This window comes from Sminthopsis crassicaudata, chromosome 2 (assembly GCF_048593235.1).
Source record: "Sminthopsis crassicaudata isolate SCR6 chromosome 2, ASM4859323v1, whole genome shotgun sequence".
NCBI lineage: Eukaryota > Metazoa > Chordata > Mammalia > Dasyuromorphia > Dasyuridae > Sminthopsis > Sminthopsis crassicaudata.
Genome location: NC_133618.1, coordinates 306689653 through 306703948, shown reverse-complemented (window position 1 = coordinate 306703948; position 14296 = coordinate 306689653). Strand labels below are relative to the sequence as shown.

Genomic DNA, 14296 nt, shown 5'->3' with positions numbered 1-14296 from the left:
CTTTTTTTAAAATGAGAGATGAATTTTTGTCTCAGAAATATAGAATTTATCAAATATTTTGTTTTCTAGTAAGTTCAGGCTTCTAGTAGAGTGAAGGCTCCCTTTATCATCTTATAAACCAACTTTATGATATTTTTAAGGAAAATATCATTCACGTCTCCTATCTGGCCAAGTATGTTGTAGTATATTTCTATAGCACTACCATTTTTATTCTTTTCTCCTTTAATCTTCTTTAATACACTCTACTCTTACTTCTACTCTCAGGTTTGGGGCATGCATATAGGTGCAATTTTTATTAACATAAAGTACTATTCTCCATTTTTTGGGGGGATCTTATTTTATGAGAAAATACACTCTTTTCTCATTGCTATATTCCAATAATAAATTGTATTCCAAAGTTGATTTTATTATTTTATTAATTCAATGTCATTTGTATTCTGAAGCCTTGAGAATTATTCCTTGAGGCCTTCTGTCCTACCATTTGTTTCTGTGAATTACTGGGGGTACTGCCTTAATTCTTCTACTTATTTGTCCTCCAAAGCACTTAGTTTTATAGTGTTATATTGTTTTTTTTCCTCCTCATTATATTTTAACTCAAAGTACTCCTGATCAGATTGTTGAGTTTTCTATCACTCTTTCTTTGTAAGATGTATTTCCTAATCCTTGTGACATGCATTTTGTTCCTTGCTAAAAATTTATCTAAGATTGCCTCTGAAGACAAGCTCCAAAAAAAGTTTCATTGTTCTTCAACATCATTTTCATGGTCAGTTGGTCATTTTATCAAACATCTTTTCTCTTTTGATTCTTCTATCTTTGAATATAGTGCCCTAAAAATCTTAGGACAGTTTAATTCCCCCTCCCCATTAAAGACTTTAGTTTATTAATAACTTAAAGAATAAGAAGAAAGCACTCTCTGTGGCTTATAAGCTCACAATTGGATGAGCCCTATAACTACTGAGTCCAACTACTTTATTTGGCACATGGGGAAACTAAGACCATGAGAGGTAAATGTATTTGCCCAAGGTCACATAGCTACTAAGTAGAAGTATTTGAAGCCAGATCCTTTGACTACAAATGCAGTGCTCTTCTCACTTCTCATCCCTTCAGTTTCTCATGTAGCACTTCAAAATCATGACCTTCATTTCCAAGAAAAAAGAAAAAGAAAATGAAAATAATGGAACGAGATTAACCTCTGAACTGACAGGATTCTCAATAATAATTTCTTCATTTTAAAATAAAAGAAAATGTTTTAGCTAAGAGTCTAAAGAATGGGCCTTGGTTCTTCCATCTTTTATCATACTTGCACAGGTGATTTTATAGAATTAGGGGTATTAAGTGAAATTATTCAATACAAACTAATTTTGTAAAAACAGGCTTCAGTTGTTCTAGCAACCTAAAGTCTTTTAAGTCACCCATTTCTCAGGTTCCATATACTAGCATAATATGGAGAAAAAAGAACATCTTGAAACAACCTTTTATGAACCAATTCTACAAACAGATAACTTCTTTGTTTTACTCTACAAAAGCAACTCCATTACATATGACTTAGATTCTTGGTAATGGTAATGATTATCCTTAGATTATAGATAGCAGATACTTATTAAACCTTGCCTATGACAGCAAAATGTGTCATCTACACTAGAGGCCTATTTTTAAACCTCTTTATGAATCTGGTTTCTTTTTGCCTGTACTTTATAATCAATCTGGATTTGAAAACACATGGGTTGGGGTTGATTGGTAATTACAAACAGAAACAAGGAAATATTATGATGTTCCTCTCTAGCTGTAACAAAACTGACATGAGGTATTAATGTCAATGTTGTAGCTCACTTGTTTCAAGCTAGAAACTTAATAGATTTCTAACAGTCTGGTGATAAAAAACAAAAAACAAAAAAAACATGTTCTATTTGTTAATTATTGACATTGTTCAAAAATGAAAAATTGCCTAAGTATTACTAATGTGGGAAATACAACTCTTAACATCTTTGTGGTTTCTTTCTACACTTAGAACTTCAAATCTACTTGTAGGATTTTCAAACATTTTTCATTTTGCTGAATGTCAGTCTCTCTTATAAACCACACAACATTCCCTCCATCAGCTGTGAACCTAATTTAAAAATGGAACTTAATCAAGATTACTCTACTTGCTGAACATATTCAACATTCATAACTTTGCCATATGTTGTTATGGAAATTGCATTGATTTATAGCAACCTGCGTGTCACCAGATAGCACCAAGTCATCTGAGCTCAAAAATAACTGTCCTGGAAAATAATTCATTTTTAAATGTTTCATTTACATCAAGACCTTCACTGACCTAAGATGCTAGAGGGTATATCTGTGTGTCTTTGGAGAAACCAGATTTTCCCAGATTAAAGGCTGAGCCTTAGATAGATTCTATGGGAATTTTCGAACAAAGTACGACAGGTAGGAGACTCAGTAAGATTTCCATGCCTAAACAGTACAAATATTACAGGGATGGATACTAATTTTAAAGGTGAAATAATTATAAACCTTGAATAATTGGGGCCTAAAATAAATGTTTAGGAATGTGCTGGAAGACAGTTGTGCAGACTTTAACTAATGCAGGCGTTTTCAGGAATGAGGCCAAGGGATACCACTCTGGGAGAAATGAAGATAAAAAAATTACAAGTCTCCCTCTTAATAATGATATGAATCATATATAGTAATTCATTCTAGGTTTCACTTGGGATTGTGGAAAACAGCATGTTTTTCTTTTTTTCCCTTTTTTAAGGTTAAATATGTGCGATTCTTTTAAACATATTTCCATATTTGTCATGTTATACAAGAAAAATCAGATCAAAAGAGAAAAAAACACAAGAAAGAAAAAAAAAAAACCCAAGCAAACAAACAACAAAAGAGATGAAAATACTATGTTTTGATCCATATTCAGTCTCCATAGTTCTCTCTCTGGATACACATAGCATTTTTCATCCCAAGTCTATTGGAATTACCTTAAATCACCACATAACAACATGTTTTTCTTAAGAATGTCTGGGATAATTTTTTTGGATATGAAAGTTATAATTAGACATAAAACAATAAATTCAGATTCAGTTTGAAAGTGGAAGAAGGTACAATTTCTACTACTGCAATAACTCCACTAAGACTATAATGAATGTGTCTGTATATATTTTAAACATACTTTGGATGTGGTAGTTTGCAAGATTATAAAAGACGAAGCAGCTCTGATAAGACTTAGGGTTTCTATATATACACACATTAAGTGCTAAGATAAAATGACTTATGATATGTTCTTTAGAGAATTGTAGATTTAGAGCTAAAAGGGACCTTTGGGCCTTTGAATCCAATCTGGGAAACTGAGGCAAAGAGAGATTAAGTGTTTGGTTCAGAGTCAGACAGTGTCTGAAGGTAGGATTTGAATCATGTCCTTCTTAACTCCAAGTCCAGCATCCAGTCTACCACACCATGCTAAAAGGCCACCCACATTTCAAGTAGAACCTATTCTGTAAGTCAGAATGAAGATAAAGACTCTATAGTTTCCCAATTTACCCTGTTGAGTCAGTGCAAAGGAACAAAGATATGAGAGATGGGATCCATATGCTCAGAGCAAGTGGGATAAATGACATCAAGATTCTGATTTACTTAAAGATTAGGTATTCCTTGAATTGATGGGAAGTTGGGTGGGTAGAATAAATACTAGAATGCTTTGGGGGTGAGGGACAGGTTGAAGTATTGTTGCTTAATTAAGGGACCAAATTTTCTCTAGTTCCATGGATTCTTGATATTTACTAGACAAAATCAACTCTCACTCAAAAATAATTCAATGCCCAAATATGGCATAAGCTTGTTTCAATCTCCAACCACAATTCAATAAGCTCCTTCCCCATCTCTATCCCATTTCCCACACACATACACTATAGGGAACTTCTCCTACCCAAATACTGTTGGAGTCATTTCATTTGGATAGAATTATAAAAAATTATAATTATAAAAAAATGATGCTCAAAAATTAAAAAGGAAAATAAAGGCCATTACTTTCAACTTTTTGAGTCTGTGACTATAGTCATCAAGTTGATGCTGAAGAGAATCCACAAGCTCTTTGTACTTAGCATATCTCCCTTCAGCCACATCCCTTGGACAACGGGAATCCTGGAAATACAGCAAAAGGTCTGAACTGTTTGGGATGAAAATAGCTAGCTCACAGAAGAAAAATAAGAAACTGAAAACATGACAAAATACATTTATTAAATAGAAAATACTAATCATGAGCATTGCACCTAGAAGAAGAATCTTATTCTGTTAAGAAAAAGAAAAGGAGGAATGAAATTATCACTTTGAATGCCACCGTGGAAAAGAAAATAGGGATTACTCACCTGGTACCTCTCTTCTCTAGAGATAATCACTACAACATTTTTTCATTCTTTAATAGTGATTTATCCAAAGGTGATTAGCAATACTAAACCATCAATTGGCTTATACCCTTGCTATTTTAAAAATAATATTCTGGCATTATGATAATTATATTTGTGAGAGATTTAAAACAACAACAACAAAGATCCAGAATTATGATCTCATTGGTGTGGGCAACCCCCAATGTTGAAACTCCCTCTAATAATGCCCTGGAATTTTTAGTTTAGGGAATTGCATAAGTCATTGTAAGGTCATGTGATTTGCCCAGGGTCACATGGTTGGTATGTGTTCCAGGAGAGATTTAAAACCAATTTTTTCTAACCCCACAGCAGGATCCTCTATCCATTCTGTCCTCTTGCCATTTGCTGGGGGGGGGGGGGTGGAAACCCAAAAACTCTTTTGGACTAGATCTGTAATGTCTTTGGGATAGGAAATTTCCATTTAGAAAATTTCTTTTTAACAAGGCAGATAGGCACTGACTTTGCAACTTACAGTTTAGAGTGCCCTGCTAAAATAGGGAACCTGCCATAATTTAAAAATTTTTTTTTCTTTCAAACTCATTGAGCTGTTGTAAGGATCATATTAGATAATTCCACTCAAGGTGTTTTATAAGAGTAAAGTATAATGTCATTGTAAACTATTATGCATGGATGCAATGAAAATTAGGTGATATTGTACATTTCTTTAGACAGAACATAGGAAACTCAATTAAAGTTCAGAGGATTAGAAATTTCTAACTCAAATAAAAAGAAAACAAATGATTCTGGAAGCTAGAAAGAAGGATTACTGATATATTGAACAAAGTTTTCCACAATGGATTGTAGAATCATGTTTTTGTCTTTACTTATAAATCATATTTAATGATCTTTCGGACCACTGTCTGACTCATTTTCAGATGAATCAATATTTAAGGAGCAAAGAGTAGTTTTTTTGTTTTGTTTTAAGAAGTAGGCTTTAATTAAAATAATAGCATTGGAAAAGATCACTAGGTTAACCACCCCAATAGTCTCAAAATTAAAATGGGGAAACTAATGATAGGGGAAAGGAAGTGACTTGCCCAAAGTCACAAAGCTATCAGTGGCAAAACTAAGATTACAGCCCATGGTTAACTGGCTCATTGATTTTTTCTCTTTTCATTACATTTTAATTAGGAGTCTTATTCCAAATTCACTCTGCTTTCCCCATATGATTCTGTATCGCTGTTTTTCTCTTATATTAGATACATATATTTTAATTTATTTAGAATTGGCTTAGAAATAAACTAAATAATTTTAATATATTATTTCTTAGAGCACCAAACAGTTATTATCAGTAACACATGTGACTATATGTGCACAAATTATTTTCAGCCTATTTGGCTGAAATTATTCGTGCTGAAATATGGTGGCTTCAAACTTCATTGCCACTTCACTTTGAAAAAAAAGTAGTTTAGGTGTCTAATCATAGCCCTATAATAAAGGCAAGGCCATGTAATAGAAAGAGAATGGAAAAAAAAAAGAGTTTTAATACTTGTCTCATCTGTAAAATGGAGACAATAATTCTTCTGCTGCCTGGTATATCAGGTTGTTGTATATATAAGTTATAAGTATCCAATGTGACAATATATTTAAGGACCTTTTAAAAGTAGCTATAATGAACTATATACATTGAAAGTATTAAATGTACCATAATGATTGTTTTAATTACCTTGACAACATATTTTAGTAGTAAGCTATAGCCACAAGAATAAATTTGCCTTCATGATACCAAACAACCAGTTGAAATCTGCTTTTTTTCCTTTTTCAATAAAATAAAACTATCAGGTTATTGTATGGATATAACTTTGAAAATATACATATACATATAATTTTAGTGTCAAAGCTGAAGCAGTTAAGTGGTATAGTGGATAAAATGCTGGGACTAAAACTAGAAAGACTCATCTTCCTGAATTCAAATCTGGCCTCATTTACTTACTAGTTATATATCTAGTTGTGTATCCCTGGGCACATCACTTAATCTTTGCCTCAGTTTCCTTATCTGTAACATGAGCTAGATATGGAAATGGAAAACCACTCAAATGTTTTTGTTAAGAAAACTCCAAATGGGGTCACAGAAAGCTGGATATGATTAAAAAATAAATGAATAATAATAACAAAAAGCTCAAAACTTCTAACTCTACTGGCTAAAAAACAGAAAATTAGAATCCTAACTCTGAATAATATGTTCTATAGTATTACATTACTCAAGCCTGAGTAATGCTTGTATATGAACATTTGTGTGTAAATGAATAAAATATCCTTGTGGACAATTAACTTCCCATATGTAATGCTTAGTAACATTTTTTAGCAACAGTGAATAAATCATCCTTGCAGACAATCAATTTGCCATAAGAAAAGCTTAGTAGCAATTTTTAGCAATAGTAAAATAAAGTTGCTTTAGGTTACATTCTTAAATTAGGTTTAATACAGACTGTTAAAAAATACATTGATAAAATTGATATTAAAACCCATTTTTAAAGTTATAACGTGTGTGTGTGTGTATACACACATATAAGTAAATGAAATATTTAATTAACATTCAAGTCAAGTATCAAGTATCATGTCTCTAAGACCTTGTTTTGTTGGTTGTCCATGGGTCTCAAAACCATTTTCTAATAGTTGAAGAGGGAAAAAAGGAGATTTGTATAATTCTAACAAGTTTCCTCTCCCTACTTGTGGGCCTGATTCCTACCACATTAGGCTGAAAACAAATCTGTACTGATAAGAGTTGTACAATCATTTTACAAAGATTTTAAAATTTAAGATATTTAATCAAAACAGAAGAAACAGAAGAAACTGATTTAAAACTGTGATTTAATACTATTTTTAACAGAATGGACTTCTGTATAAGGTAGGTGGTTTCTGAATATAGCATGATCCTTAAAAATAGTATTATATTGGGATTCTGACATTTTTGCACAATAGGGTTCAGGCTTATTTCCTTTCTATTGTCTCCTCAAATACTTGCTCAGAGTTCTAGTCCTTTAACAATGTCATTTTGTTTTGATGGGTTTTGCTTCCAACAGCAAACATGCCAAAGAAAATATCCTTCATTTGTGAATCTCAGTAGCATTCATTGTCAGATAATCACAATATAGCTTTCAATACTAATTACATATATGGACATAAGACATTAAAAAGAAACTGTATAAACTAGGGATTTAAGAATGATTGACAGGATTATCCTCTCTAAATCACTCTTCTTTAATTATCTTTTAACCAATTTTGGTAGGTAAATATACACAAATAATTGACTTTACAATTAAAAGCTTTGTGGTCAGAGTCTTATCAATAAATGGCATGGGACATGTGAAATCCTAGGTCCTAAGTGCATCTCATTTTACAGAGCATACTACAGGGAAACTATAGATATCAGATAACTAAAACAAAGATTAGCTTGCCTATCTGTAATTAAAAATGTCAACTTGGAAATTACCATCAGTATTCAAAAACTTATTTGTTATAATAATAACTTGTAACCAATTCATGCTATCTGGGCATTCTCATGGAATCTGGTCCTCAAAGCTAAGTTATAGGTATTTTTCTAGGGCTGTTTTATTAAAATCAATAGCTCCCAATTAATGACTCATGAATGTCTTAAAAAAAAAAAAAAACTTAATAAGAAGCATAGTTAAAATGGGTATTGTCATTACATTTCATTATCTCTGTCTCCAAGGTCTCTTGGCTCCTCCCTGCCCCCGTAGCCTTCTATCCCTCCTCAAATCTGTTCTGCACATCAGGAAGATGTCAAGTATCTTTATCTGAGTGAAAAAACTGAAATAGACAAGCCAAAACTTTCTTACTCCAAGGTCTTTGAATTCTTCCAGGAGGCTCAGTTTTTCTGGAACAGACTCCAGATGGTCCAAGGCCACTCGGGTACTCTGAAAAATAAAACATAAGGAAACCAAACATAAAAATTTGATCAATGCTTTTCAACTCCCAAGTAGTAAAATCAGCTGCACTATTGTCAATAAGTGATGTATCCTGTTATACTCAAAAGAGGTAGATAAAAAGTACATTAGAAATAACTTTTGTCTACATATTACATACATAGTTATTTTTTAAACCAGAGGAAATAACTTCCTTTCCCTCAGTTTCCAAAATGAATTTACATGACTATTGTTAATGCAGATACTCTTTTAGCTTGTATGCCATAATACATTCTACAGAGCATTTCATCCAAATAGTAATTTATGAACCTAACATAAATAAACCAAAAGCTATCATTGAGAAAGAGATGTTTGTAGTTACTTATTTCCATAACTTAGTCAAAGTTAAGTATCAAATGTTGCCTTTAGAAAGAGGTAAAAATTTTTCAACCATTCTTTGTGCTGAGATGTCAATGCTATTTATAGGGACCAAAAAAGTCAGACAAAGAAAGCTTTCCAAAAATTAAATACTTAGGAATTAGATAACTGCCAAAATTAATGGAAATATATAAAATCTTCCATTTTTCCACAGCATTAGGGTTACTATATGGAAAATTTCTGGATAACTTGGACAAGAATCATCTTAAAATAATTTCTAAGTTGATGTAAAGAAATAAAAAAGATATGCTTTAAGATTTTTCAATAAAGAAATAATAACACAAAAAAAAAGTCATCATATGTTCCTAGGAAGGGGGAGAGAAGACACAAAGGATAATTACACAGGTGAGGATCTAATCTATAAAAAAGATATTTATTTCAGATTAGAAATAAGCAGATAGCTAGAATAGTGAAAAGTGTGCTGGACTGGAGTGAAGAAGACTAGAGTTCAAATACTGTCCAATGTTTATTAGCTATGTGATTTTGGGCAAGTCACTTACCCTCTCTCAGCCACAGTTTCTTGATCTAACTTCAAGGATTGTTGTAAGGATCAAGTGTGATAATATATACAAGACACTTTGAAAACTTTAAAAGTACTATGTAAATATTAGTCATCATTAGCCATTATGTTATACCTTATTAAGAAGAGTCAGAAGGTTTTATCCTAAAGTCTGAATACACAAGTACCTTTTGGAGGTTCGATCTTTTATTCATTCTAACTAAATTAAATCTATGATCAATATATGTGTGTATGTGTGTCTATCTATCCACCTACCCATCTCTCCATCTATTCATTTATCTATCTATCTATCTTCCCTTTCTTTAAGGTATTTCCCTTGGAGCAAGGGACACTGGGCAAATACATACAAAAAGCATTTGAACACATAAAATAATGCTTAAATTGTAAATTAATTTGAGTAAGATGCAGGTATAAATACCAGTGCATCCAAGTAAATGGCAAAGTAGCAGGTATGAGCAAGGAAATCAGGACTGCCTAGATTTATCAGGAAATTACAATTAAAAAATCATTTCAAGGGATTACAGTCACAGAGCTCACCACTAAGGATATCTCTTAGAACAAATTTGTTTTTTAACATACTATTTTTTTTTACAGTGTGTAACTATACATCTCTGGCTTACAATCTGAGGGTAGATACATTTAAGTCCTAACTTTTATTTTAATTAGAGTTTGGCGTGGGGTCTTAGACTTAGTGTAAGTCTTGATCAAACCTCATGCAAGTCTTAGTTTTATTTTTTCCTTAAAGCAAAGAGTATTTCAGAAAAAAAAATATCCATTAAGAACTGAGTAAAATCTGAAATCAGTGACTCATGAAATTCACAGGTGCTATGATGATTTGTATACATTAGCCAGCTCCCTTGGCAAACTTCCTAATGCAGATACAGAGAATACCATAAAGCAAGACATAGGTATATTTCTATAAATACTTTTGCTCATAATTGTTTAAAGATGCTCTTGGAAACAAACTAAAACAACTAGAAAATTCATTCCAAGAAAACCCTAAAAAAGGTAAGTACTTGCCTTTTTTTTTCTTTTTTAATAATATTTTTCCCAATTACATGTCAAGACCATTTATAGCACTAATTTTTACAACATTTTGAGTTCCAAATTTTTCTCTTTCTCCCCTCTTCTTCTGAAAATAGTAGGCAATGTGATATAGGTTATACATGTTCTAACATGTAAAACAAATTTCCATGATAGTTGGGAAGGAAGAAAAAGATCAAACAGGAAAAACATGAAAAAGAAGAGAATAAGTGAAAAAAATATGCTTCACACTTCATTGAGTCCATCAGTTCTGAGTGGATGCCCATCAATTAGAGAATGGCTGAATAAATTGTGGTATATGAATATTATGGAATATTATCGTTCTGTAAAAAATGACCAACAGGATGATTTCAGAAAGGCCTGGAGAGACTTACATGATCTGATGCTGAGTGAAATGAGCAGGACCAGGAGATCATTATATACTTCAATAACAATACTATGTGATGATCAATTCTGATGGATGAGGCCCTCTCCAACAATGAGATTAGCCAAATCAGTTCCAATGGAGCAGTAATGAACTGAACCAGCTATACCCAGGGAAAGAACTCTGAGAGATGACTATGAACCACTACATAGAATTCTCAATCCCTATATTTTTGTCCGCCTGCATTTTTTACTTCCTTCACAGGCTAATTATACACTGTTTCAAAGTCTGATTCTTTTTGTACAGCAAAATAATTGTTTGGACATGTATACATATATTGTATTTAACTTATACTTTCACATATTTAATATTTTTGGTTAACCTGCCATCTGGGGGAAGGGGTGGGGAGAAGGAGGGGAAAAGGTGAAACAAAAGGCTTTGCAATTGTCAATGCTGGAAAATTACCTATGTATAATTTTTTTATAAAAATAATTTTTTTAAATTAAAAAAAAAGAGTATCAGTTTTTTATTTGTTTAGGAATAGCATTTTCCTTCATGAGTCTTTTATAATTATCTTGAATCCTTGTATTGCTGAGATGAACTGAATCATTCATAAATGATCATCATATAATGCTGCTGATACTGCGTACAATGTTTTTCTGGTTCATTTAACTTTATATCAATTCATACAAGTCTTTCTGAACAAATGCTGAACTTTGGTGAAATCTTCCTGCTCATCATTTATTGTAAAATAATATTACATTACATATACCACAACTTGTTCAGCTATTCCTCAATTGATGAGCAATCCCTCAGTTTCAAATATTTTGCCACTACAAAAAGGGCTGCTATAAGTACTTTTGCACATGTAGGAACTTTCCCTCTTTTTATAATCTCTTTGTTGGATCAAATAGTATGCACAATTTGTTTGCCCTTTCAAAATGCCCTCCAGAATGATCACAGTTCATCGTTCCATCAACAGTGCATTAGTGCCTCAATTTTCCCACATGTCCAATATTTTATCATTTTTCTCTTTTTTTGTCATCTTAGATACTCTGATAAGTGTGAGGTGGTACTTTCACAGTCTTTTTTTTTTAATTTGCATTTCTCTTATCAACAGGAGTTAAGGTCACTTTTTCATATGTCTACAGATAGCTTAGATTTTTTCATGTGGAAACTGGCTGTTCATATCTTTTGAACATTTATCAATTAGGGAATGACTTGTATTCTTATAGACCTCATTCAGTTTTCTACATATTTGAGAAATGAGGCCTTTTATCACAGACATTTGCTGTAAAGATTGTTTCCCAGGTTGCTGCTTTTCTTCTAATCTGGGTTGCATTGGCTTTGTTTGTACAAAATATTTTTAATATAATCAAAATAATCTATTGTGTAATGCTCTCTAATTTTCATCATGAATTCGTCCCTGCCACACAGATCTGACAAACTATTCCTTGTTCTTCTAATTTGCTTATCGTCTCACCCTTTATGTCTAAATCACATATCCATTTTGATCTTATCTTGGTATTTGGTGTGAGATCTATATCTATGTTGTGTCCTATTGTTTTCTAGTTTTCCCAGAAGTTTTTTCCCCCAAATAGTGAGGTCTTATCACAAAAGATGAGGTCTTTGGATTTATCAAACACTAGGTTGCTATAGTCATTGACTATTGTGTCTTGCATATCTAACCTATTCCACTTATTTACCACTATATTTCTTAGTCAGTACCAGATAGTTTCAGTGGCTATGCTTTATTATAAATTGAAATCAGATATTTCGGGGCAGCTAGATGATGAAGTGGATAGAGTACCACTCCTAAAGTCAGAAGGAACTAAATTCAAATCTGGTCTCAGACACTTAATCCTAATTGCTTCACATCAAACAAACAAACAAACAAACAAACAAAAAAAAAAAAAAAAGAATTTAAAATTTTAAAAATCAGTTATTTCTAGGCCACCTTCCCTAGCATTTTTTCATTAATTCTCTTTATGTTCTTGCCTTTTTGTGTTCCAGATGATTTTAGTTGTTTTTTTTTTCTAGTTCTATTAAATATTTTTTTTTTTTTTGGTAATTTGATTGGCATGACATTAGTTTATGTAGAACTGTTATTTGTATTACATTGGCTTGGTCCATCTATGAGCAAGTAATTTTTTTCCAGTTATTTAGATATGACTTTATTTATATAAAGTGTTTTGTAATTGTATTCATATAATTCCTGGGTTTGCTAGACACTTTGCTAGACTCTTAAATACTTTATATTATTAACTTTTACTGTTAATTATTTCAAGTAGTTTTTAGTTGATTCTTTAGGTTTCTCTAAGGATGCTATCATATCATCTGCAGAAGAGTGATAGTTTTTTTTTTCTTACTGCTTATTCTAATTTTTCCAAGTTCTTTTTCTTTTCCTATTGCTTTGGCTAACATTTCCAGTATTATATTGAATAATAGTGATAATAATGGGCAACCATGCTTCACCCTTGATTTTATTGGGAAGACTTGCTGATGATATTAGATAGTACTGCATATCTTTAAGGAACATTCCCTTTATTCCTATGCTCTCTAAATTTTTTATTAGGAATGGGTACTGTGTTTTATCAAAAAATTTTCAGCATCTACTGATATAATTGTGCTTTTTATTGGTTTGATTAATATTGTCAACTGTGTGGATAGTTTCCAAATATTGAACCAATCATGAATTTTTAGTATAAAACACAGGTCATAATATATGATCCTCATAACATATTGTTGTAATTGCCTTGCTATTACTTTGTTCAAATATTTTTTGCCTTAATACTCATAAGAAAAACTGGTTTATAGTTTTCTTTTTTCTGTTTTAATTCTTCCTGGTTTAGTACCATATTTGTATCAAAAAAGGAATCTGGTAGGATTCAAAAAAGGAGTCTTTCCCTATTTTTCCAATAGTTTATGTAATACTGGAAAAATTATTCTTTAAAAAATATTTGGTAGAAATCACTGATGAATCTATCTGGCCCTGGGTTTTTTTTCCTAAGGATTCAGTAATATTTTTTTTTTCTAAGATGAGACTATTTAGGCATCCTATTTCCTGATCTGTTCATCTAAATAATTTATCTTTTCATAAATATTCATCATTTCAAGAAAACTATAAGAAAAGGAAAGTACTTATCTTTAAAAAATTATACTAATAGTAATCCAGTAAGTATATTTAATGATGTATTCAAGATAGTTCCCTTTTACATACTATTAGAAGACAACTTCTTATTAAATGTGAAAATAAAGAAAAGGAGTGAATAAATGGGCTTATGCCCTATAACATTTGGTTAACGTAACTACTCAGATATTCTAATGCGTGAAATTCCCAGATTAGAAGAAGAGAAAACAAAAATATCCAATTCTGAATCTTTTGGGTATAAAACAAGAAATAAGTCTACAAATTTAGTGCTTTAAAAATATATACAGTGATGAAGTTCATACTGTTACACATTTGGTGGAGAAAAATGGCATTAAAATGAAGGCTTTTATATGCTCAGGGTGGAGAACTTCATAGACTAGAACATTAAACAGAATTCTTATATTACTCATGCTTTTAGGGAGGCATTCATCCAGATGACCTCTGGGAGCCCTTTCAATTCATAAATTCTTTGAAAAATAATTTCTTTTCATGTTAATT

The 14296-nt window shown here is 31.7% G+C and overlaps 1 protein-coding gene across 9 annotated transcripts in view; it reads right to left on the bottom strand.

Moving 5' to 3' along the window:
- Positions 1-14296, bottom strand: part of CEP128 (centrosomal protein 128) — a 495022-nt gene that overhangs the window by 25058 nt on the left and 455668 nt on the right. For 6 of the 9 annotated variants that reach the window (XM_074289837.1, XM_074289844.1, XM_074289836.1 and 3 more), the window contains 2 exons: positions 8216-8293; positions 4021-4134 (listed from right to left, as the gene is read on the bottom strand). In XM_074289837.1, coding sequence (XP_074145938.1) covers positions 4021-4134; positions 8216-8293 — 192 coding nt within the window. The remainder of the gene's footprint in view (positions 1-4020; positions 4135-8215; positions 8294-14296) is intronic. The other 3 variants (XM_074289839.1, XM_074289841.1, XM_074289842.1) reach the window with 1 other exon arrangement.